The sequence below is a fragment of the Halictus rubicundus genome, chromosome 8 (genome assembly GCF_050948215.1).
Source record: "Halictus rubicundus isolate RS-2024b chromosome 8, iyHalRubi1_principal, whole genome shotgun sequence".
Classification (NCBI taxonomy): domain Eukaryota; kingdom Metazoa; phylum Arthropoda; class Insecta; order Hymenoptera; family Halictidae; genus Halictus; species Halictus rubicundus.
Genome location: NC_135156.1, coordinates 9,185,888 through 9,210,890, shown reverse-complemented (window position 1 = coordinate 9,210,890; position 25,003 = coordinate 9,185,888). Strand labels below are relative to the sequence as shown.

The window sequence follows — 25,003 nt, the reverse complement described above, 5'->3', positions numbered from 1 at the left end:
CTATATCACCGCGTACCATGTATCCACCATTACTTGACAAATTGAAGTCGATAACGTCGTGTTGCAAATAAATACTGTGAGCATTATGACAAGTATTATCAGCTCTGTTCCACACGACCTCTCTCGCCGACAGACTTGTCGAATATGATATTTCGCACGGTAACTGTTTCAGCTTAGTCTGCAGTTTTAAAAGTGGTTTTCGAGCTGCAATCTAACCTTTTAATCCATCTACCGATAAGCTTGCTTCTATTGCATCGGTAGATGCAGGAGTCTTTTGTTTCAGAAGGACAATAACTAATGCCTTTGCAAAACCTATAGCTTTCCTTCCTCGCCGATACCAAAAATTTTTTTAATATTTTGGATACATAATTTTGGGCATTGGGATTATTTTCCTAATGTCAACGAGGTAGACCTTCGAAACATCCCTTCTCCATAATAGTGGAATTACAGTTTCGTTTTAGTCTACGTACGAAGAAAACACTTACTATAGTTCCAACAATTCACCTACAGACACCATTACCAACCAAGCCCAAACTGTACTACGTTGCTAATGACCTGTGCCGTTAAAAATGACGTTAAAAAAATAAAAGTTATTCCCTTTTGGGTTCGCGCAATTCGTATTCGGACTCTGTAACGATTTGTGTACTGTTGAATGTTTGGATAACGAGGTGTTTGAATAACGTTTGGATAAGACACGTTTCACTGGGCTAACATCCATTTCTACATAGCCTTCTCGTTTTCAAGAGACGAACTTTAGAGTAGATATTTTAGGAAGTAACGTCTAATTTAATTTTACGCGTTCCTATTTATGGTAATGTAGGCATGTATGCATTTAGAGACAGTGCAAATAGTAAATGACGCATAGTAAATAATAGTAATCGCCCGATAAGATTGAACATGCAATCCCGTGTTAGTAGACACAGAGAGATATACTTAAAAAGGTACAAAGTCGTTCTATGAATCATGCTTCTATTCGTTCACTGATTTTAGAAAATTAATGATTGTTGGGTAAGAAATGAATCATTTTTTTGTTAAATGTTACACGCTCAACCAAACAAGTAACACAGCGTGGAAACATTTTGACATATTCAATAGCGTGCAGACTAGACAAATAAATAGCAGCACGAAAGGTGAAGTTCATAACACCTAACTCGTTAACAAATTAAAGTTGGTTATTACGGAAGGTCACCAAACACTCGTTCAATCGGTACTAAACGCAGAAGCAGCAAATATTCCAGAAAACGTTAACAAAATGACAGGTATTCGATGAAATGCGTTGACATATTTTCTTTAAAAGATACTCTATAAAATAATATATAACTCGCGTATTTTTTATTGTTTCGAGTTATAAAAACTCATGTAGGTGCCTCATATTTAATGTTTGAAAAATAGTAATCCAACAAAGTCCAGTAGTTCTTCGGAAAAAATCTCTGGAAATTGGTAAAAAATGGCTTCCAAAACCAGAATACCCCCTTAAAGTGATACACAGACAATAAACTTGTGAACTGTAATAGCATTTCTTGAAATCGGACATTTCGTATGCAACTAAAAAGTTCCATGATTCTTTTAGTTCCCGGTACCATCGAAACGTACCTAAGCTGAGTGCATATGTTCAAAATGTCCTGTACGTTTCAAACGGAGCCTACCGGAAGCATCCATATGCTAGTAGACAAAACACGCTTTTGTGTATCAGTCAGCTCGTGGAAGTAGCGATCCTAGGAGAAATCGCCGAAGAGTGATTTGCGGAATGAAAAATCCGGCGCGCTGCTGGTGAGACAGTGACGTACCAAGAGTGGGGAGCACCAGCTGACTGGGTCTCTCGGTGAAACTGTCTCGTCGTTTGCAGCGTGCTGTTGCTTTGACAGTGTTATATCAACCTCTCCGAGAGTGCAGTCGTCGCGTTCTCTCCTCCACTAATCTCTCCGTTTCGCCGGAGTGAACTGGCTCTCGGTGTTCGTGCTGTCTCTCGCTCCAGACATATTTTTCTCGCTAACTTCGTACGAAAACGCGAGAACCGCGAAAACCAAAAAGAAAAAAAAAAGGGCATCGAGAGTGAATCGAGAGCGAAACCGTGATTTCACTTCGAACCGCGGCGAAGTTACCAGCGCGCTAGCGAACAGCGAGAAACCGCAAGTATCTGCGTGCGGCGACAGACACAACGAACTTTCTGTTGAGAGACACGTTCTACGAATTTGTGCCGCGTGCTGTGCGTGATAAAACGTTATCGCGTTGCGACAACCACGAACAATTTCACTCGTGTCAATATAGAGCAGACCTTTCCCATTTCGGAAACAGTGCACCAACGGGGAAGGGTTGCTTCTTCCTGGACAACCGGAAGTCTGTATTAACGAGCGAAGGGAGAACAATGCCGACACTTCTGAACAGCTTCCCTTGAAGCGCTATCTCGCGTTCACGCTGATCAGAATTCGACCGTTGAATCATGCACTCCCTTCTTGCACTCCGTCGGAAGGTAAATACAATTTTTAATCGGCTCGCCTGTTTGCGGTGCGCCCAACAGCCTTACCACACCGCAAACATATCCGCGAACTGCGGACTTTTCAGCTCGATTCAACTGCTAGAAATTATTCGATTTATTAGCCGTTACAAATTAACTCGTGGCTCTTGCAGTCGATCAACCGGAATTATATTTTTATAATTCAAATCACTCGCCCGATATATTAGAGATTTACTTGTCACTTTTAAAATGGAGAAAATGCATAGAACAGTATTCTAATTGTTCGTAAATAATCAATAAATCCACGAAACGGGGCTAAGAATTAATTTGAACACCTAATATCTATTAAATTTTACAATCAGGCCTCCTGTGTCTGAGCAAATCTGTTGAATCCACGAATTGAATTTTTGCTTGACTTGCAGCAGTTTTGTAGGATATAACAACAATCGCATTGTGTAGGAAAGGCACCAATTTTTACCAGAAACGTAATCGAAAATTAGATAATTTTAATCCGTGCATTGGACGGGTTGGTGAACACTATAAACACTAAACACAACAGATACACAGGCTGTGTATGTATGTAACTGAACTATAACTCGGTTGTTGTTGAAGATATAAAAAAAATTGTACAGGAAAATTTTGCCCTCTTTAACAAGCCATAAAGCGCATCAACGTAGTTGCGAAGTGCAATTGCACTCGTTTTTTTAATGTTACTGTATGAGATTTTTGCATGCATCTAGATGTTATTCCGAATAAAAAAGTATTAATGACCGTGCGAAGCTCAACACTTTTCTTTCGCAATATCTATCTTTTATTCCAGTGTCTAAATGGTCCAATGTTCCATCACTGCGGTTACGAAGATTTGCGTTTTGCAACTGCACCGATGCACTTCCGTGAAAAGCCGCATTACAAGATGATACAGCTCATTAAACCGTGCAAAACTTTCCTGCACTATTTGTTTCTATCCTCGTTAACAACCGAGTTATAAATCGACCCGGTTACGAGAGATACCCTGTATATTGTTTTACAAGAATAAGAGGCTTGAATTCATTCAGATTGTCTACGATTTTCATCACGATATGTGCATCAAGAAGTTTTGATTGTACAAAGCAGTTCGATAAAAGATTTCTCATGAAAACGTTCCGCTAATTAAAATAATTGCGGAAGATGAAATCAGAAATAAGGAATTTTCACTGGTCCGGTGGTTTTAGTATTGATATTTCTTGGTAACATCTAGTAGTTGTGTAAATAGATAATTGGATGAATTCCCACAATCTTTGAAGGTACACATTGTTCCGTGGAACACTTAGAAATGTGTTGCTTAATTTGACTGCAGGAAATTATTTCAGCCAATCATTCTGAACAATGCACGAACCAGCTAAATGCAGAACGCGTGATTAATTAATCGATACCGACGAAAATGCGTCGTAAACATCCACACAAGGTGTGCAACATTTGGCTAAATACAAATAGAATTTGTTTTGAGAATTAAACAAGTAGAAATTAATTAAAATTATTGCTGAAAATATCCCACAAACATTAGCATCACTAATGAACAAAAGTCTGAAATTGACGAACGACAAAGAAAATAATGTCCACACGAATTTTCTCTTCAACGCACACCGGAACAAGCCATCTAAAGATATTCTTAAAGAAAATTAGGTTAGCTGCAATTGTTTAAAAGTAGGACAATTACCTTCCGACACGAAATCGAGCGAACTTTTCCCTGGATACTACATATCGAGACCATGCGAATTTTTAAGTGAACTGCAAATGCTGTACGCGAAGTCACGAACGGCAGCAAACAATTTCTCGGTGCAAACTGCGGACGTAACGAAAGCGAGATTCGAAAATGACGAAACTCTTGTTACGTGACGTTCTCATTCGAATTATTTCGTCCGGCTTGCAACGGAACTGTCCCCGTCGCGTCGCTGAAATGGAAATTCGAAAAAGGAATCCGGAGCAATCGTAGCAAGAAAAAATACCTTTCGACACGCTCGAACGATCCTGAAAGATTTTACGGAAGATAAAAGCAGTTCTGTGACCGGCGTGGCATAGAGCTTGGTGAACGTCTGGGACCGGAATTCGAATGAACCGTTCATTTTCGTTGCGTTGTGTATGAATTAATCTGTCGCGGAGGCGCTTTCGCGTCGCGTGCAATTCATTTCCGCGTGGAAATCAAGTGTGCATATCAGCCTTTCGAAGAAGTGAGGGAACCGTTCAGTGATTCAAACAGAAAGAGAGAGTGAGAGAGAGAGAGAAAGAAGAAAGAAAAAGAGAGAGAAACTTCTACGCCAGATGCACACCGGAGCTGCTTTCGCGTCGAGCGACTGACAAAGGAAACCGCGAAACTCAAAACGAGCGTAATATGCAATTCGCGCGAGGCTACGCACTGGCTCCGTTTCATCATTCGTCCTCGCTCGAGGTCGAATAGCAAAGATGATTTTACACTCACGTTGCCTCTCGTGTCATCTATCGAGCGGATCCGATGTAAGAGTTTCGAGAGCACTGTTTTCAAGCGCGTCGAAGAAATTACTCGGTCCTCTCTCTCTCTCTCCTGTCCGCAGATTATCGTTGATTAGTCCTAATTGCGATCGGTCTCGGTTAATTTCTTCTTTTCCCGCGTTGTTTGAACGCTCGGCGCGCGTTATCGCTTTCGGAATTCCCTTTGTTCGCTTTCCGAGAAGCCGATGCACGTGGCAAAAATCGTTGCGCTCGTTGCGTTGCCGTTTGCCGCGCGAGTTCTCTTCGATTCATGAAGATTAATCGAAAATTAAAGTAATTAAAATTAAAGAGGTACACGCTATAACGAAAATCATAGAAAATCGAATTCATCGAATTGCCACATTTGTTTGTATCCCTACTAGATTTATGTTGAAAAAATAATTATATTGACAAGTTAAATGTTAGTTGAAATTGACATTTTTACACTTAAGTTTACTGTATCAGAAGAAAATTCCATTTTATGTGGAAATAGAATGATTGATTTTACAATCTAATCATTATGAATCATTATAAATTAAATTCGAATTTAAAGTAACAGTCAGTTAAATTAAAATACTGAAACATAATTTTGCTCATCAACAAGTATTTAATTTCAAATTCCTATGAGCGAGGAGAATATTTTTACCATGAAGGAATATTTTTATTTTTATTGAAAAGGAAGTTACGTAGGCGGATGATAGAAAAAAAGTGCAGAGGAAATTAAATTTAACCGTAGCAGCGAGTAAGAGTACGTCGCTAGATTATCGAAGCGCGTTATTTGTAATCCTACCGGGCCTCTCTATCAACCAATTAGCAAGTAGGTCATCCGCTCATTTGTGGGCACCAAAAAAGGGAACCTTGAACGCGCTCCGCCGAAAAATTTAAGCGATCTATTGATCTGCCGTAGAGTCCCGTTTGAAATTCCGCTTAATTAAACACGGAAATGAATCGACGAGCACGTTCAAGTATCTTGTTAAAATCGGTATTTGCTGGCACACAATCAGTTACAAATTATATCTCGTGTGTGTGTGTGTGTCTGTCGAGTCGAATTAAGGTTGGCGATTTTCGCGTAATAAAAGTTTCGACTCCTTTGTGAAAGCAGATTTTAAAATTTATATATCAGTTTGGGATCATCTATTGTAGATTGGAGATGCATGCAATTAAGGAGAATTGCTGTTAATTGTATAGCATTAGGAATAATTTCACGTTTCACTAATATAGGTTACACAGACTACGCTTAATTTATACATTTCACTAATAAATTATCACCAAAAAACTGTGCATCAAATGGCTCAATTTGCAATTTGAAAAAGACGTTCTTTTTATATACGTCTTATTGATGATAAACATGAGGTTAATTATGAAAGGAGTTTAGAGAAATTTCATTATAAATAATAGATTTCAACGCTTCTAACAGAATATTTTATTATATTATCCAATGTTTTAATACTTAGTTGTACATATTGACATACTTAATGTGCAAGGAAACGTTCATTTTTAGTGTCCTTTCAAAATTAAGGCGAAATTGATGAAAGTGTTAGTTTAAAATCTGTACATCTTCTGTCACCTTTATTTTTTATTGAACAAGAACTTTCAAATTTTCATTAACATAATTTATTGTTAGCTGAATACTGAGTTACTTTTGTTGGAAATATTTTTACCATATATTGTCTAATGATAAAAAATAATATATGCAACAAACTAAAATTATTTGATTAGTATGTTTAAGTATTTAATATTGTAGCAGTATATATTAGGTTTCTCATTGGGCCAAAGGGTTGCTCATCACTGGTCTAGACGATTGGAAGCTTAGTTAGATCAGAAATTCTCGAGTATTATAGAAGCATTTCTCTCACTTCGCTCTTCCATTCGAATATATGTATCACATCTAAAATAGGTATTGATTTTGACTCGGTAATAGAACCGAGTAGTTGCTATTCACTTATGAGCTAAATACGGAGAATTTCATCGATCGAATTCCATTGGCATGCACGTCGGTGTATACCTTGGCTCCGTGAAGCCTTAATTAATTTTACTCCCGTAACATTTTAGTAGAGTAATTAGACCACTGTGCACTCTAATCCGACACGGAGTTTCATAAATGTCATTCTCCAGCACAGTTATTTAATAAAATGCGGATAAGAATCAGCATTTTAGTTATACGGTAACGGAATTAATTAATTAATTCCTTGGTTGTTTCCAAGAATATTGCTGAAATAATGATTCTAAATGACTCTCTAAAAAAATGGGCACTTAGATTGTTAAACTGATTGGACTTAAAATTTTGTGTTGTACTCAAAACCAAAACAATTTAAGGGCATCCAAGCTTTTCTCTGTTCTCGTAAGTTTTTCACAGTATTGTATGGAAATAATTTCCTGCAGAAGCAACAAATCAGAATATTTTTGTCGGTGAGTGTACTGCGCAATCATATTAGGATATTGAAGCATAAAATACATTAGACATCCTGCGTGCGCAGACGACGAAAAAAGGCGGAATAAATTCCCCGAGACGCAGTCAAGTGGTATAATAAAGAAATATCTAGAAGGATACGTGCTGCCAAACATGGCTTCCGGTGCTCATTATGCGGTCACACTCAGTTGCCGACTTTTATTCGCGCCCTTTATACTCCGCAGATGAAAATCCCAAGCCTATTTTGATTTTTTAAACTTCGCACAGCGAAGCATGCTTACAATTCATTGCTTTTACGAATTCATTATGTGTCCCCTTTTATTTGTCTGCTTACGAGGAAACGAGGTTCCACGGACGCATCGATGGAAAGATAAAACTAATTGAGAAGCAATAAGTGGACTGCGGATTTTACGTAAAATTTTCGAAATCGACTGCGAGGCACAGAAATGAGATGAAAACATACTTTTTAATTGTTTTAATAGGTCAAAAATGGTGCAATAATATCTTCAAAGTCTTCTTACGTGTTCGTAGTTTTGTGTTTCGCCGGTTGATTTTATGAATTTATGACAAAAATGAGTAGGGATTAGAAGAATTGAAGAGTTTCAGAAGAGAAGCACAATGAATTCGCCGCGTGTGCGACACTATGTTCCTATTGCTTTGTTTAAATACCGTAGGCGCTTCAATATGGGCAAGCATGTGAACAAACACTTATATCCTTCTATGGTATATCGCAGATAGGCGGATGTGGCGTGCTCACGTGTGTGGAAAGCGCTATCACACGTGCGTGGCTTGTCTACCATGACGTAATGCTGTTTATCCGAAGAAAATAATTGAGAGCATTTCTACAGAAGTAAACGCGTGTGCGCACCGGTTGCAATTAAATTAAAGCAAGAACGTGTGGGACTGTTAATTGCAATACAAATTCGTTTGTTCGTAGTTACTTTAATATCGGCTTTTGTGGAGTGCAGTTAGATTTTTATACGTCTCATATTTTCCGAGATGTCAAGGTCAACTTAAATTTTTCAAGGTCATTCTACGTCTCTTCTACTATTGTGTCGTCGATAAAATGACGAATTCAGTGAGCCCTAATCAGGTGATTTTGACTCGAGTTTAAACCATTGCAATTTGCATAATGTGTTTTGCACAATAATTTTTTAAGCAAACAAATGGCACTAAAACATTAACAAACATATGACTAGAAAAACAATTTGGAAGAATGCAATACATAATAAATAATCAGTGAGTTCTAATGGACTTTTTCTGAAAATTTGTTTCGCGATGCAGTAAAATATATGTAGAATAGCGCTGGAATATTACGAGACTGTTGCTAGACTGATAGCGTCACGTTGCATTTCTGTTACCTTTTCCTTCGTCGATAATTATCGACCACTTGTCTCCAATTAATTGTTCCCGCACTGAAATGACTTATTTTTTGCTTCATTTGTAATCAGGCATGCGTACAGAGGTTTCTCAAAGCGAACGTGTATGCGAGCAGGGGGGGATTTTGCTTGGGGGTTTCCTCTCTTCGTCCGGGATATGACGATATCCCCCTCTTGTTGGCCAATGGCGTAAGCAACCATAAAAATATGTGGAATACGTACGGTCTCAGTCGCACGCAATAACATGAAATAACAGCTTACATAACACCGATATATGCGATCAGATTATTCGATAAATTGTAAATATGCATTTTCTAATTGTTAATAACGGCAATGGTAATTGTTTCCTAACTTCTCAAGATAATTCACCTTTACAATATTCTCACTACCGGTACATAGCTTCAATAAGATTGAGTATCTTAATTACGGGCTCATTAAACTTTGTCAGAACGGCTGAATAATCTTAACTGCACAAAATAATTCAATGTTCTAAAAAGCTAGTAGCTTTAATGAAACACTGCGGGTACAATGTTACCTGAATATTTTAATTACAGTGTCGTTTCAATCGGTTATTTTATTTTTGACATATTCTATTGTCGCGAACAAACGTATTTGTATACAGGGTGCCCCAAAAATGTTGTATTTCCTTAAAAAGGGGATTCCTAAGGTCATTTGAAATAACTTTTTCCTTTACGAAAATGTTCTCCGCGGTTTTGTTCGGGTGTTATTGACGAAAGACACGGACCAATCAAAGCGCAGGTATAGCGGGCGGATTCGGGTTCAGCGACAGGTCCCGCTGAGCGTGATGTTGGCATTGGCCGAGCCGGAATCCGTCTGCTGTAGCCGCACTCTGATTGGCCCGTGTTTTTCCTTGATAACTCCTTAATAAAGCCGCGGAGAACATTTTCGCAAAGGAGAAAGTAGCTTCAAATCATCTCAGGAATTATCCCTTTCAAGGAAGTACAACATTTTTTAGACATCCTGTATTCCGTTCCATCTGAATCGCGAAGAATACGGTCTTTCTACGGGATACAATAGAAAGTCTGTAAAGATCAATTTCTCTGAAATATCGTTTTCATTCCCGTCGTTGCCATGTGATAGCCGACGGAAAATAAACATATCGCGTGAGAGACTTTCACAGCTACCGCAATCTGCTTCTGCACGTAACTGCTGCATCAGAGTTCGGAGCAGGAACTTCATTGAAAAGATTATAGTAATAACAATTCTTTCTTATGACTAAAATGAGTAGGTGTAATTGAAACAGTAAAAAGATTAAAAGAGTTTAAAAATGTCAGTACACCATTTTTAACATATAAAAATCATTAATGAGGAAAATAAATATTTACTTAGCGCCTATAGATTGCAATTAATGTATAAAAATTTTATTTTTCATAAAGATCCGCAGTCTACTTATTACACGACCGTCAGTAAAAGAAACAGAATTAATTATTATAAAACTTGAAGATACTGTAATATTTTTATATGTGCTGAGCCTTTTAATTTGTGTCCTTTTTTTAAATATCCTGTCTATACTAAAACCACGAGTCAGTCAGTATAGCTTTGAGTAATACGACACTTTGTAGAAAGTTTCAAAAATTCATGTTCTACAAGATATGCACTATCGCTTCGCGATACTATGAGTTTAATCGTGGAATTCTCGGTAAAATCGGATTGAAACGTCGATTCCAATTACACGTTACCACGAAGAGAGCTGATCCTGCTCCCTAAATGATTCTACCGTGCCAGTTGGTAAATAAAATATGTCACTGCCTCAATTACCCGTTCCTAAAATCGTTCTATCCAAGTGCCTCGGACACAATCGAAAATCCATAATCTGCGCCCTGGGGATTCTCATATCATAGCACTCCGTCTAATCACGTTACCAAACTGATTTAGCAGAAGAACTTGGAGCAACGTGCAATAATTAATTTCCAGTGTGCACTATCCCTGACAGTCTAGTTATCAACAGTATACAATTGGCTACAATAAGTTTGTACAACACATAAAACACACAATTCTACCATTATTTGTAAACGTTTGTGAATTATATTTTCATATATATTAAGTTATCCGAGACATATTGTAAATAATCAACTTAACTTTTATCCAGAATAAGAGAAAAACTTTTTTTCACATCTCGGATAAAATTATTTAATAATTCCGAGTGTCGGAAGATTTAAAAAATTACAATTGAACGATACGCAAAATGTAGAGATTCTGATTAAAAATTAGATCTGGTTGGATAAAATAAATCACGGGAACACTTTTTTTCACATCTCGGATAAAATTATTTAATAATTCCGAGTGTCGGAAGATTTAAAAAATTACAATTGAACGATACGCAAAATGTAGAGATTCTGATTAAAAATTAGATCCGGTTGGATAAAATAAATCACGGGAACACTAAATGTTAAAAAAAAAACCAAGTTTTTACCCCTGTCGCCTAAATATTAATGTTGAGAAGAAATAGTAAGTAGCGAACGAAACGTTTTGCTCGCCGAAGACAAGCGTAATAATTTCATTCCACTTTCCTTTCAAAGGAAGACCGACGGATAATTGATGCTTTAACGTTGGCAATCCTCGCGCTCCGAGGCCGGTCGTACGCCGTTCAATTTTCGTTCCATCTCATAATCAACGTCTTTTTAAAAGCATGAATATATTGACCCCGTTTCGACAAAGAAATTACGCGGCGTCGTTAAACAAAGGAAACAAGTTAGTTCCGCCGCGCGTAGAACGAAACCTTTTTGCGCAATTGTAACGTCTCTCGGTAGTCAAACGGAACAGACACGCATCCTCGACAAAAGCTAACGAGATCTACACCTCGATTGCACAAGACACTCGCGGTCGTTAAGTTTTGCAGCTAAACAGTCTCATAATCTTTAATGCAGCGCACACGTCCGCCGCGTTCCTCCTGCCCACCAGGTTCCGCAATTAATTTGCCCAGTTGTTAAGCAGGTCAAAGCCGCGGAAGGCATAGTTAACCAGGTTTAGATATCGTCCAGGAGGGAACATGTGCCGCCATATCACACCAGCACGGCTAAACGCTTCGCTCTGTGCATGCGAGCAGGAGATACTGAAGTAGAGAGATCTCTAAATAACCGTATCACACCTGTACTGCACAGTAAAGCTTGAAAGCGCATAGCACCTAATAATTTGTTGTGTCATAAATTTTGAAACACTTTTCAGAGTTAGCATGACGCGCGGGGTGTACCTGCGGGGTTAACGTGACTACCGGTGTGTTCAAACATTTCTAGCCTGGTGCGATCTCTGGAACACAGTGTCGCCAGATGAGGGGAGGGAGCACGAATCCAGGGGAAAACGTTACCCTCTCTCTCTGCCGGTACCAGGGAGTGTGCGCGACAGAGATGGAACGCGTCACGTGACCGTCCCGCGGCGGAAGCGTGGGGCAATAGCGCGGTAGAAGGGGAAATTAGAGTGGGGGAACAAGTCTTGATCTGGCGACACTGCTCGTACATGCTCCGACGGCTTGGATACCCATCGCTAGACGTAGGTAGTTACTTGCTTCCCTAGTATTTAAGCTGCGTTCGCACACGCATGCCTTATTAAGCACGCACCGGTGTTGCGTATTCAGGCTTGCCAGCCGCGGACGAGTGGTGCTTGCGCTTAAAGAGATACTACAAGGCTACTCCTTCACGTTCTGTGCACACTGTACGCGCAGAATGCGAAGTGTCTTCGACGATATCTCCTGCGCCGTATGTCCTGTCGAACGCGACGACGACAATGTTTGCAGACTGCGTGGACCCCACACGCGCGCCATACCAAAATAGGGTATTATGTAATCTCGTAGTTTCTTTCGATGGGTTCACTGCCACCTGGATTCGCATTGTAGAACGTGATCGGGAAGGTATACACTCGTTTAGAACGTTGCCACAGGAAACTGACCGGCGACAACTGATCTATACACGGCAGCTTGTTGCTCGCATAACTCGCGGCGCAGTATTCAAATCAGGGATTCAAATGAACAGTTATCGTTCTAACGTTAAACCCACCTGGCTCTAAAAGTGTACGCGTTGACTTCTAACACGATTGAATTTATTTATGTGCTCGAACAAAGAACCATAGTTATTTCGATTTCAATAATTTACGGAATAGAAACTGTGACACGAAACTATGCGAAGAACAATTTCCTTGGTAAATCGGTCCCTGTTGCTTCGCATTTCCAAGTATAATTTTCTATTTCTTTAACAATTTGAAGGTATAGATATTGACGCATAGATCATATACTTTTTTGTAACCTATCTTCCGGCATCTTAAACGTTTCCACGAGATGATATATGGAAAATCTGTCGCGTCATTTAACGAACTCCCTGTTGCAACCTCTACGAAAAGAAACCGGCGCGGCGCGGCGCGGCTTCGTCACGCCATGATCACCTCAAAGCCGAACAATTTTTGTTCGAAACGGTTTTTCTATCTCTAAAAATAAGACACTTATACGAGCTGCCTGTTGCACACACTTCACCCTAAATATCAAGTTTTATGCTTTTTTCCTCGACGCCTAATAGGAACAGCGTCCCCTTTTTTAATTTTATGAAGCGAAACAGATTCTTGTTAGAGAGAGCGCTATTTTTATCGTCCTCAAACAAGACAGAATTGCTAAATTCAAATCTTAGGAAATGTTCGTTCTCTGTATGCTCAAAATTGAAAATTTCTCGTGAATTATTTCTTCTGTGTGTTTCCCCATAGTGATGGTGTTAATTAAAAAGTAGAAATATTTTATTGCAACGATGCACAATTTTTAGCTGATAAATAGACCGCGGATTTTATGCATTTCTGATAATTAGAGAAAAGTGCATGCGAAACTGGAAGAAAATCCGTGTCAATATTTTTCTTGTATACATGTTGAAAGTCATCGGTAGCGTCATTGCAGGTTTGTTCGTCATCGCGGCGATGGAATTAAGGTTGCCAAGAGGAAGGGGATCTCGTACAGAGGGTCGTAGTGGGAGGTACCGAGGGTCTCAATTGATTTGCTGGAATTGAGGTACAAAAAGGCCTTTAATATGCACCAATTATCTTCCCCCTTCGACGATTATCCAATGGCGGACTTGGAAGAGGTGTAAAATCGCGACACCGCGACGACATTTAAATACTTTACTTTATTGGATCGTTATAAAAGTCTCCGTACGTGCCACATATTATGCACATGTTTAACTGTACCTCCATAATAAACTTCCAAACGGAAATATAAATATACGACTTTTCGTCCATGTAAACATCATGTTTGCATACAACGATTAACGTCACCGATGCGACTATATTTATACAAATAATTTAAAAAGAAAATTACAGCAATAACGATTTTGTTAATATTTATAAAAAGTCTCGCGCCAGCGCCTTCGATGTCATGGGCATCATCGACGACTGACGTACCTCGTAACTGTAGCGATGGTCTCGAGAGACATAATAAATCAGGTTATCTACGCAGATGGATGACGTACATTTTCCATCGTTTTAAAAGCCATTATAGTGACCCTCCATTGTCGAAAGAAAATTTTTAAATGTATTGTTGATGTTCTTACGTTTATATAACTTTTGAAGCAATTCAAATATTAATGTTAACGTCGTTTTCACAACTTTTTAATATTGTTATACTAGACATAAATTATATGCTTAAAAATCTCGCTGGTTTCATTAAAAATTATTATTATTGTTGTCATTATTATGTCTATAACGGACTACACACAAAATGTTTAATAAACTGATGCGATAACATTATACTTGTGCTCGCGACTGTATACATTCGTTCTGTAAAATATTAATCTTTACTATATGCTCTTCACTTTATCTAGAGAATTATCGTTGACTTCATTTGTTCCGTAAAGCCATTCAACGTTAGTCATTCAATAGCTTCTATCTCTCCACAAAGCATCCGGAGTTGTTCAACGAGTACGAGAGTTTTCCGATAACTTATAAATGGGTTGTCATTTCAATGTCATCTGTCTATTCCTCGAGCGTTAACCTATAAAGGAGCTGAACCGCGTGTTCTCAGTAAAGCTATGTACATAAACATTAACACGATTTATTCCCAGCAACTCAGTCAACCTCAACGATATTGTTCATCCTTTCAAGTTTCGTTCTGACCGTTACCGGCAACCCGTTGGTCCACGAAAACAAGCGTACCCCCTCATGGATGAGTTAGCCACGAGTTCCCGAGAAATTCTAAATTTGTATCCATATTTTGAAATACTACCCGCCGCGCCATGTACCTCGCAAATATACCGGTCCAGTCACCGTACATAAATTTCTATATTTGCAATCGGTAAACGTACATTTGCAAAAGAAATATAACACCATTTATCTCTTTCCAATCAATTCAAATAATTAACGTATTTTCCAATTTTTCAAACCAAATTATTTCTGGAATGGTTTTCTTTTTCTCGGACACGTCTTAACGGAGGTTATTATGTTAATATATTATATTATATTCTGGTAAATTATTGTAACTGTACATACATAAAATAATAAATAGTTGGAAGGACAGTAGACGTTTATCGAGTATCTCTCTGCCAAAACAATTTAACTAGTGGAGTTTACGTACACACTGTATAAGGCCACGTCAAAATGAACTCGGCAAATCAAAAGATAAACGAGTGCCGCGAAACGCGAGCGCCATTTTTGGAGCACCCTGCGCGATTTCCGATCGGAACGAAACGCTGACAAATTTCTAAAATATTCCTGAAGCTATAACAACTTCTTCGAAAGACTTTTCTCGATGTTGAACCTATAATCGATTCGATGTCCAAACGAAAAATTTGTCCCGAGACTTCGAGCGATCGTGAATAGTAGTCGGCAGCGTCACCCTAAGGGTAAACGGGCGAACTAACCCCCATTGATTTTTCGCGCGAACGTGCCGCCGCCAGGGTAGTTTACCAAATAAGGAGAGGTCTCGAACCGCGCCACTACACAACGTTAACCCCCATCGAACAGCAATATGGCCGTTCGCTGAATGACAGTTGTTGCACTCCGTTCGCATACTTGTTGACCACCCCCCGGGCTCGGACGTGCACCTGCCAGCATCATGCATTGGCGTTGTCGGTTGCGATTTCGGCAAGTCTGCACCACGGTGAGTCTCGAAGAACACCGGGCGAGCCACCCGGTGAAAATCGTATCCGATGCCGTTCAATTGATCAACCCCTCGTTCAATCCTCTCGCCACCGTCCAACGATCCATCTACAAATCTCCTCGCTGTATCTGTGAATTCGTGATCATCGATTGCTGAAGAATTTTCGAGTGAACATCTTCGGAGTGCACCGAGCCGCGCAGCAACAAAGTGCTGAAACGTAGGGGTTGCGTTCGGACTATGTTTACGTGGCTGATCACGCTGGTGACAAGGGTGAACAATTTCTGACAACGTCCCTTCAACGTCGCCGCGAAGACACGATGCAGATCCAGCATGCAGTTCCGCGAAGTATCATCCGCGGAATTGTGTAAACATTTATTCCGCTGGCGTGCAGCACCAAGTTATTTCGAACCGCGTCTAATTCCGCGAAACAAAGGTGCGGATCGATCCGAATTAACGACTGCCCGGATGTTCCGTTTATTTCCCGCGATGTTGCCCCGATAAGAGAAGGTCGATTACGTCGGGCACACGCGGCCTCTGCCACCCTTTTATCAACTTTATTGGAAGCTTTTAGCGTGGGCTAATGAATTTTTTTTTTTTTTTCACGCGAACCATCGGCTATCTTGCCACTCTATGGCCGGCTTCAAGTGACGAGAGAAGTTCGTTAAGCGGAATTATATACACTTCTCCGCTAAAAATAACGGAGACATTCGCCGGTACATTGGAATCTCTTGGCGCACAATTTTAGATCTAGCAAAGCCGACCGTTGTCCTTTCATTTGTGACGCCGTTTCAGGGAATTCCTGCTTTTATCGCGGCTTTATCGCGCCAATAACATCGATCACGGTCTTATCTGATAAATCCTTCCGCAGGAGAGCCTCGCGTAATCGCAAAGTAAGACTGATTCGATCGTAACTTGCAAAACAATTGGATCTCTGTTGATAGTACATAATATTTCCCGTGTTATTGTAAAAAGTTAATGAGAGACTCGCCTGGTTCTTGCATTACCGTCCGAGTAAATCTGACAGTGAAATTGTTTGGTTCATTCATAATTCATATGTTTCATAACTTATATGTATCATACACATCAGAAATTACACAGCTAAAATTACGTTGTATCGTTGTGTACATCACCATATATTTAAAAATCAAATCTAGCAAATGATAGGGGTAGACCGCAGATTTTTATACAGAATAAAAAATTTTCTAAGTCGATCGTAACAAATGGGAGCTAATAATATATAATGAATCCGCAATCTAACGAGATAAGAAGCAGCTGGTACGTTTTTAGACGTGCTGCATTACTTTGCCAATTTCTGCGAACAGAAATTGAAAAAACGTGGACTCGAAGTTGGCTAATCGTAGAAATCGAGGATCTTCGGATCGCTCGATCGTGCCAGGTGAGGTCAGCATACGTTGACTTCGCGGACTCGAATTAACAGAGCGTTCGTCCCCCGTTCACCAGTTCACGGAATTCATTCGTGCTGCGTGCACACACGAACCTCGATGCAGCGTACGCGTGCACGTGTACACTTACACACGCGGTTTCTCTGGAATTAACACTTCGACATGTACGCGCGGATCGGTTTAGGGATCGGGCCAGAAATTCAAATTCCGTTCGGACTCCGAGCGGTAACGACGCAAGCTCGAAACGCCGGACGAAAGTCTATTCGAGCCGTGACTGCTCGCGATTTATTTTCACATTTCTCGGGGTGTATTTACGGTATCTGTCGACGCTCCGCCCCTATTTCTAGCTTTCGGTGTAGCGTACACGCTAGTAAATTACATTTTTCCTTCGTTAAACGTTTACTCTCGTTTCACAGTGTCGCGATGCTTCTTTGAAAGTGACTTTTGCGAGTAACGCGTTTAGCGGAACGATTTAACGTCGCACGTTCGCGTTTCCTGCGGTCCGAGTATTTACTGAAAGAGTTTTCCTTTCAATCCAGATGCCTTTCATGCTGTAAGGAACGTTTGAGCAAAGAAACCCTCAAACCGAAGATGGGCAAGCTTTTAAGTCTTCTGGCTCGAGATGAGTCTACCTGTTGCACGCCTCAAAAGTATGACGTCTTTTTGGACTTTGAAAGTAAGTTTAACAAATTTATATTCCCCTTTTAGTAGACCCTACGATCACTCTTTAATTTGTCAAGCATCGTCGTTTCAAAGAAAATGTTTTACTGCTGTGTACGAAATGTCTGATTTTTTCTATTAAACAAGCATCTTCTTCAATCAATTTTGTTCACCAAAGCAAGCACCTTTTCTGTCAACGAATTACTCTAAATGTTGTTACGATAGAAATTGAATTTTTTGCTCGTTCACCTCTGGTCATCTCCATTTTTTCACAGTTTGATAATTACACTGAAATAAACTTGATTTAGAAGTAAAATTAGATATCTAGATAAAAATCGGAGACACCACCTCAAAACTCCGCTATAGTAGCGTTTCGCTTCGTAATATTTGCATTCTAAAATCGGACATCTCGTATGCAACAGCCTGATAGCATGGAACTTTAGAAGAACCTTTCAGGAGCGATAGACGACAGCTAGATGATAATAGCGCTTCGTATCGAATTCTAGACGCACAACCTTCCGACTTAGAACGAGAGACCTTTGAAGCGGTGCAAAGAGTTCTGAAAAATTCAGAATCTATCTTGGAGGAGATTCAGTGTTACAAGGGGGCTGGGAAAGAAATCAGAGAAGCGATTTCGGCGCCCACGGAAGAGTGCCAGAGGAAAGCCTATCTGACCGTGGCCCCTCTTGTTGCGAAGCTGAAAAGATTCTATGAGTTTTCTTTAGAACTCGGTAAGTCACACACGTTCATTTCCCTGTTAACACTGAAAGCGATACCAGCTTCTATGGACACTCAGAAATTCATTCTGATGCGAAAACGCAGTAATTTCCTACCAGTGTCGCACGCGTGACGATCACGATTTTTCGCTGAAAGAAAAGAAAATCAATTTTGCGAATGTCGTCATTTAAAATTGTAACTAAAATTGCCTGTATTCATTGTAAGAGACAGCAGCTATATAGAAATGTCTTTCTTTTTATAATTATTTTAACATGTTGAAGGCAATGTATAATGATTTTCTTAAATTCTAATAGCCTTTTTAAAAGCAAAGATCCACTGTAGAGAATTTTTCAATTCCGTCGATAATTCCACAAACTTTTAGAATTAATATAATGTACCTTCCTCTGAAATTATTATTTAAAAGAATGTTATCGAGCTTCTTTCACATACAGTTCAGTAATTAAACAAATCTATTGATGAACTTCAAAATTTACTAGTTTGCATAGAAATCCACAGTGTAATTATAACATATAACACGACACATAACATGTTCAAATTCATAAATTTTCTGTGACATCTGTTTCATATTTCATGAGGATACTTTTGTATTTAATAGGATTTTACGCTAGTAACGAATGCATCAGAGAGCTAAAATTTATGAAATTCATTTTTTGGGTATTAATAGTGTGAAATCGAAATTTTGATGGACTTGTAATGAATCCCGTGGGCGAGGTTTCGCTCCGAACTTTCTCGATCGGATAAATCGAAACTGGAAAACTTTTATCGTTTCAAGTAGAAGCATCAGTTGTGTGCTTTAATTAGGCTGTCATCCGCTGGTACTAGATAAAAACGTACCAAGTCGAATGTCGATATTGTGCCAGGCGATGTACAGCTGGAAATTGTTTAGCGGAGAAATTCCTATACGCGCCGGTGATCGAAAATCCAATACCGCTGTAGGTATCGACACGAGCGAAACTCGTAGCCGTTTCAAAATTTAGAAGAATTTATTGCCTCCATTCGAAATTCCGTGAAAGTTACCGGACCAACGCTATCAATGAGTTAATAAACTGGTATAGAAAACGGAATTGCTAAACGAATTTTTTAGAATATTCGCTCTAGTTCATGAAATTGTTTTCAAAATATACCCTGTCAGTAAAATTCACATTTCGTATGCACTGCAATTTACTTCCATAGTATCGACGATTTAATTCAGCGAATACGATATAGAAAATTTTTTAAATTTCGTTAATATTTTAATCTTGTTACTTTTAATTTAACGACATAACGATAATAATAATAAATGTATAATTAAATAAAAATCCTCTTTGCAACCCCGACAAGAAATTAATAAACCATACTACTATAATAAATAGTTAAACTAAAATGTATGTGTAGTAAAAATCTGAATATAGAAAAGTTTTCTTCTGCAGTTAGAAAATTTATAACGGAGATAGAATAAAAATATTAGTAATTTGTGTTAATATGTACATATCCTTCTTGGCCAACGTACAAAAATCTTTTTAATTTAGATGATTAAACTCATTTTATTGTTTGGACATTTCTCGACTGTTTTAGAAAGGGTAGTGCCGAAAATCCTGGGTCAACTATGTTCCGGAAATCTGTCTCCGACCCAACACCTGGAGACCCAGCAGGCTTTGGTGAAACAGCTGGCCGAGATATTGGAGTTCGTGTTAAAATTCGACGAGCACAAGATGAAGACACCCGCGATCCAGAACGATTTCAGTTACTACCGTAGAACGTTGACCAGAGCATCCCTGACGAGGCAGGACACCGCTGAAAAGGATCTCGTCGTTGGAAATGAGCTTGCCAACCGAATGTCCTTGTTCTACGCCCACGCGACACCCATGCTTCGCGTTCTGAGTCACGCGACCATTACTTTCTTGATGGACGTAAGTGGTGCCCACTTCTCTTCTTTGTACTTTCCTATCTTTTCTCTGTTGCTAGCAATTATTGATCTGACTAGACGCCAACTCATGCTAGGCTGCATTCTTATTACGTGAATTCCAAGGTGTCTTCGATGAGGAAACGGACCATTAATATTTATATTTCCTCCCGGTTAACTGGTTGCTAATTATTTGTACCGTGCATTGTGATGCAACGTCCTGCATTTCGTTGTAGCCCTTTCACAGAAACTCGAGATTTCGCACTATTAATTAATCATCTATGCAATAACAATCTAAAAATTGAATACGAAAAGTATCAATTTGGAAGTTTGGAGAATTTTAGCAAAAGTTTGGTCTTTTGCTATTTTATGAATATCACGTTCGTAGGAATTCGAAGAATTACTTCGGTTTCGGTTCAAATGAGTTCGTTCGCTTCACAATACATAATATTGGACGAGACAGCATTGTTGCGGAACCCATTCTTCGTATAAACGTATATGTCGAGTAACAATGAGCTTTCCATTCTTAACCGTTCACTGTCGGATCCTGGTCTATTTTTATCCCCTACTATTTTATACCAGAATCGAAATATTTTTAGGCTCCTTTGTGAACAGTTTACCATGAATAGCCTACGCAAACGAAAATAATAATGAAACGTTATCGCGTTCTCTTTCACGTTCTCGATTATAGAATTTAAATAGATTTTGAAACTTCTCAGAATAAAAATATGAAGAGGAATTATAATTGTCTGCGCAAATTAGCTGCGCAGGAGTTTGTATTAACAGCCGAAATTGTATTCCGATACGCGGTATATGACGGCATGATATAAATAGTGAAGTGCGCTGAAGTAGAAAATTAAAATCCATTATATGTCATTATATGAATCAGACTGCAACTCTTCTCGGAACATTTAACAGCGTAATGGCAGATTGGTTTAAATTGCACGGGTATAGTTTTCACCGAGAAGATATATTGTATTGTATTTCTGTATCAAATTACATGGATTTTTATTCTCAAAGACTGAAAACACTTTGAATGTATTGAGGAGAAGCTGTTTTTGAGTAACGAAATCGATAAAATTGAAATTGACTTTTCAACTATTTTTTAACATCATAATTGCATTACTTAGATTGCTTTAAATCGTATCACTAAATTGTGGTACTTGCGTACAGGTTGAAAATTTTATCTATAGATTTACCGCTTAAAATACAAAATAAAAATAATTGGAAAACATTAACTGTTTATACAAAGTCAACACTTTTTAAACTGTCATTGCAGTTGCATGTTAGTTGTGCGTGTAGTGTTACAACACATAATTTTGCCGCTTTCGCAGGTCGATGCTCTCGGTCGATGAAGTAACATGTTTATTATTTTAGAACGAAGATGTAGCGCGCGAAAATATCACGGAGACCCTCGGTACTATGGCGAAAGTCTGTCTCCGAATGTTAGAGAATCCGTAAGTTGAAAGTTCACCGATAAACGTCAAACATTTTTAAGCTATATACATAAATAGAGTACGAAGCTTTCGAAAAGAGGAAATGATTAATCGTTTCGGCCTAAACTGACGTATATTATTATTCTCAGCAATCTTCTGGCGCAGTTCCAACGAGAAGAGACTCAACTCTTTGTTTTGAGAGTGATGGTTGGGTTAGTGATTCTTTATGATCACGTTCATCCTCAAGGTGCCTTTGTTAAGGGTTCAAATGTTGACGTAAGTATTATATTGAATCGGTTCACACAACAATAAAAATACATTTCAATTTAAATAATATTTGCATTTGAGTAAAGACAAGAGGAAATCTATTGAATTATGCATATTAGAATATGAGGACAAGTTACATTTTTTCAGAAATATATTAATATCTAATAATTATTTGAACGGCAGGTTAAGGGGTGTGTAAAATTGCTGAAGGATCAGCCACCCTGCAAAAGCGAGGGTCTCCTAAACGCGCTCCGTTACACGACGAAACATCTGAACGAGGAGAACACGCCGAAGAATATTAAAAACCTGCTGGCGGCATGATTACCGAAACAACGCGGCTGCTGTATCAGAACCTGAGACAGCTGGTTGCTGCTCTTCCAGAACCTGAACGAGCGGTGCATCTTGTTTGTATCGCCACGAGGACGTTGAAGAAGATATCCTCGAGTTTCCACGTGACCCAAGCAATCTCCTTGTTCCTGATCGACGGGCTGGGTTAGTGGACCAGAAAAACAAGTCTTTCGAACCGAGTCTAAAGCTGCCCGAAAACTGCCGACTTCCTGTGACGAAAGAAACGATAGAAAAATTCTAGGAAAAGAAACAGAATACAACGCGACGACTGATCGTGTCGGAGGAATTGCTGAACTGTTCGCCGAGCGGCAGTTTCGATCGGCCGCGAGAAAAAAAAAAAACGCGAGCATTTAGGAATTATTACACGGTATGTTTCCGCTATCTTCCTCACCACTTCGATTAACATTATTGATCATTGCTATTGTTAATTGAGATTACCGCGACTTCTTGCGTTCGCTCGAGTTCTATTATTCTCACCGAAGTATTATTCACCCGACTGAGATGTCACTCATTAATATTATTGCCCCCCTCGAACGATGATCGAGTTTAATTACAGCATATCAATAGCGTATCTAGAGTAATTCCGATTGCGAACATTCAAGTAAGTGTTATGATGAGAGGTTTAATAACGTTGTAGATATTGTGAAGATTTTTAGCTATTGTTTTCTTTGTTAAACAGTTGTCAACGGGAGAGATGGTAATTAACGGGTCGCACGGTCGTCGGCGAGTTAGCATTTCGAGGACGATGGTTTTTTTACATTTTCTTAATGAAAGTGAAAACTTTAAGGAAGAGCATTGTCTATCGTTAGACCAAAGAAGTGGAATGATAATGATTGTTTCTCGTCGACGGTCGTGCGGGTGTTAAGGCAAATTGTTATAAATAAGGGAGTGAACATTGATCGAAAGTAAAAATTAGGGACGACTAACGTTACTTTGATCCGTTATTATCGACGAGTTTAAGATTAACTATAATACTTTGCAGGAAGTATCCTTTTAGAAATTCCCTCTTCTCCTTTTAAGTAATTTCTGCATAATAGAGAATTGAAAACCAAAGATATTAATTACTAATATATACCACTGCTTTTGTTATGCATTTATTATTACAATATTTTTTATAAGGACCTTATTTGCGTCTTCGGCGGAAGAGGTCGTGCGAAATACATTTGATTGAAGTAACACTGCTCTGGAAACAAACATAATTCCGTGCGCTGGCAGTCGCATTCTACACTCTCTCTTTTTAAGTGCACGTTGGCGGATTTTAAGCGTACGAAATCAATTTACTGTCTACATTTTCTTGTATCAAGACTTTTACTATTTGTATCCAATGTTATAACATTGTATTATACATAGGAGATCCTATTACGAAAGCTGTCTTGATCATTTTCATCATTTTTCTGTCATAACGGATATTATAAAGATAAATTATAGGTTCGACTAGTTACCAATTCAAACGTAACTTTAAATTTCGAAAGTATCGTTACGAATGGAATGTATAAGATTAAATTAACATTTTCACAAACGTGCGGGATCTCATAAACTATTTTGAATTTTACATTTGGTACATAGAAGAGAAAAGACGAAACAGAGCTATTCAAAATGAATTTCTTAAGTGTTCATTGTAGTTTCAATCTTCTTAGTGATATTTCTGTATAATATCTGTGTTGTTATTGTTTTTAAGTATACCCACTTGCGAATCTATTTCTTATCAGTACGATTATATTTTAATGTATACCATTCATGACAATTTCATTGTGCAAACTGTTTTCATCGAAATATTTCGATTGTTCGTCTCTTATGTCGTTGCTTGATTTGCACACCTTTTTTTCAACAACTTGCGACGTATTTAATCTTATTTTTATACGTGAATTATTTAACATGACGTTCGATGATTTCCAATGAAGATATCCTTAATGTTATCCTCTTAGTTTTACATGATTAATTTAATGTCGAGGTCAACGTTTATGTTGGCAGAATATTTTTCTTAACCTTTTGAAATAACATTTTCGCCGAAAAAGAAGCAAAACCGAGAAAGAATAATTCGAACATGAAATCTTTTTGAAGGATTAATATTTTATTACAGTTTTGACTTTGAATATTTTTATAACGACACATGCTTCCCATCTTTGTCTTCCAACTATTTCTTAATCATTCTTTCGAAGACGATCAATCGAAGTTGTTACACATTCTTACTAGCGGAAGAAAAAGCTTTACGGACATATAGTTACGGAAATATATTCACTTTTACACTCGTGTTAATGAAATCGAAGTTCGAAATATATGCTTCGGCACTAAATTTTGTGCAACGATCGAAACATGTGAAGATTTTGTAAACAAAATTTATTGTAATGTGCTGTATGAATACCCTGAGGAATAAACCTTCAAAAATGTGAAACGATCATCTATTGTAGTATTTTATATAAAGGGGATCTTTTTTTATACATCAGAAACTGATTACATCGA

The 25,003-nt window shown here is 38.6% G+C and overlaps 2 protein-coding genes across 4 annotated transcripts in view; one reads left to right on the top strand and one right to left on the bottom strand.

The window, feature by feature from the left end:
- LOC143356310 (pancreatic lipase-related protein 3-like) overlaps positions 1 to 25,003 on the bottom strand; it is a 149,475-nt gene that overhangs the window by 55,070 nt on the left and 69,402 nt on the right. The window lies entirely within an intron of this gene.
- Positions 1,862 to 24,939, top strand: LOC143356057 (CYFIP-related Rac1 interactor B). Of its 3 annotated transcripts, none has more exons than XM_076791432.1 (7): positions 1,862 to 2,470; positions 17,752 to 17,888; positions 18,379 to 18,603; positions 20,165 to 20,499; positions 21,870 to 21,949; positions 22,078 to 22,204; positions 22,379 to 24,939. In XM_076791432.1, the coding sequence occupies exons 2-7, from the start codon at positions 17,804 to 17,806 to the stop codon at positions 22,514 to 22,516; spliced, it is 990 nt and encodes a 329-aa protein (XP_076647547.1). In that variant the 5' UTR covers positions 1,862 to 2,470; positions 17,752 to 17,803; the 3' UTR covers positions 22,517 to 24,939. The 3 variants fall into 3 exon arrangements, with proteins under 3 accessions (XP_076647547.1, XP_076647548.1, XP_076647549.1); XM_076791433.1 differs by lacking the exon at positions 1,862 to 2,470 and adding an exon at positions 15,622 to 15,809; XM_076791434.1 differs by lacking the exon at positions 1,862 to 2,470 and adding an exon at positions 17,430 to 17,528.

Coding starts and splice junctions, on each gene's coding strand:
- LOC143356057 (XM_076791432.1), top strand. CDS start 17,804: ATGGGCAAGCTTTTAAGTCTTCTGGCTCGAGATGAGTCTACCTGTTGC. Junction 20,500..21,869: donor CCATTACTTTCTTGATGGAC/GTAAGTGGTGCC, acceptor TTATTATTTTAG/AACGAAGATGTAGCGCGCGA. Junction 21,950..22,077: donor CTCCGAATGTTAGAGAATCC/GTAAGTTGAAAG, acceptor TATTATTCTCAG/CAATCTTCTGGCGCAGTTCC.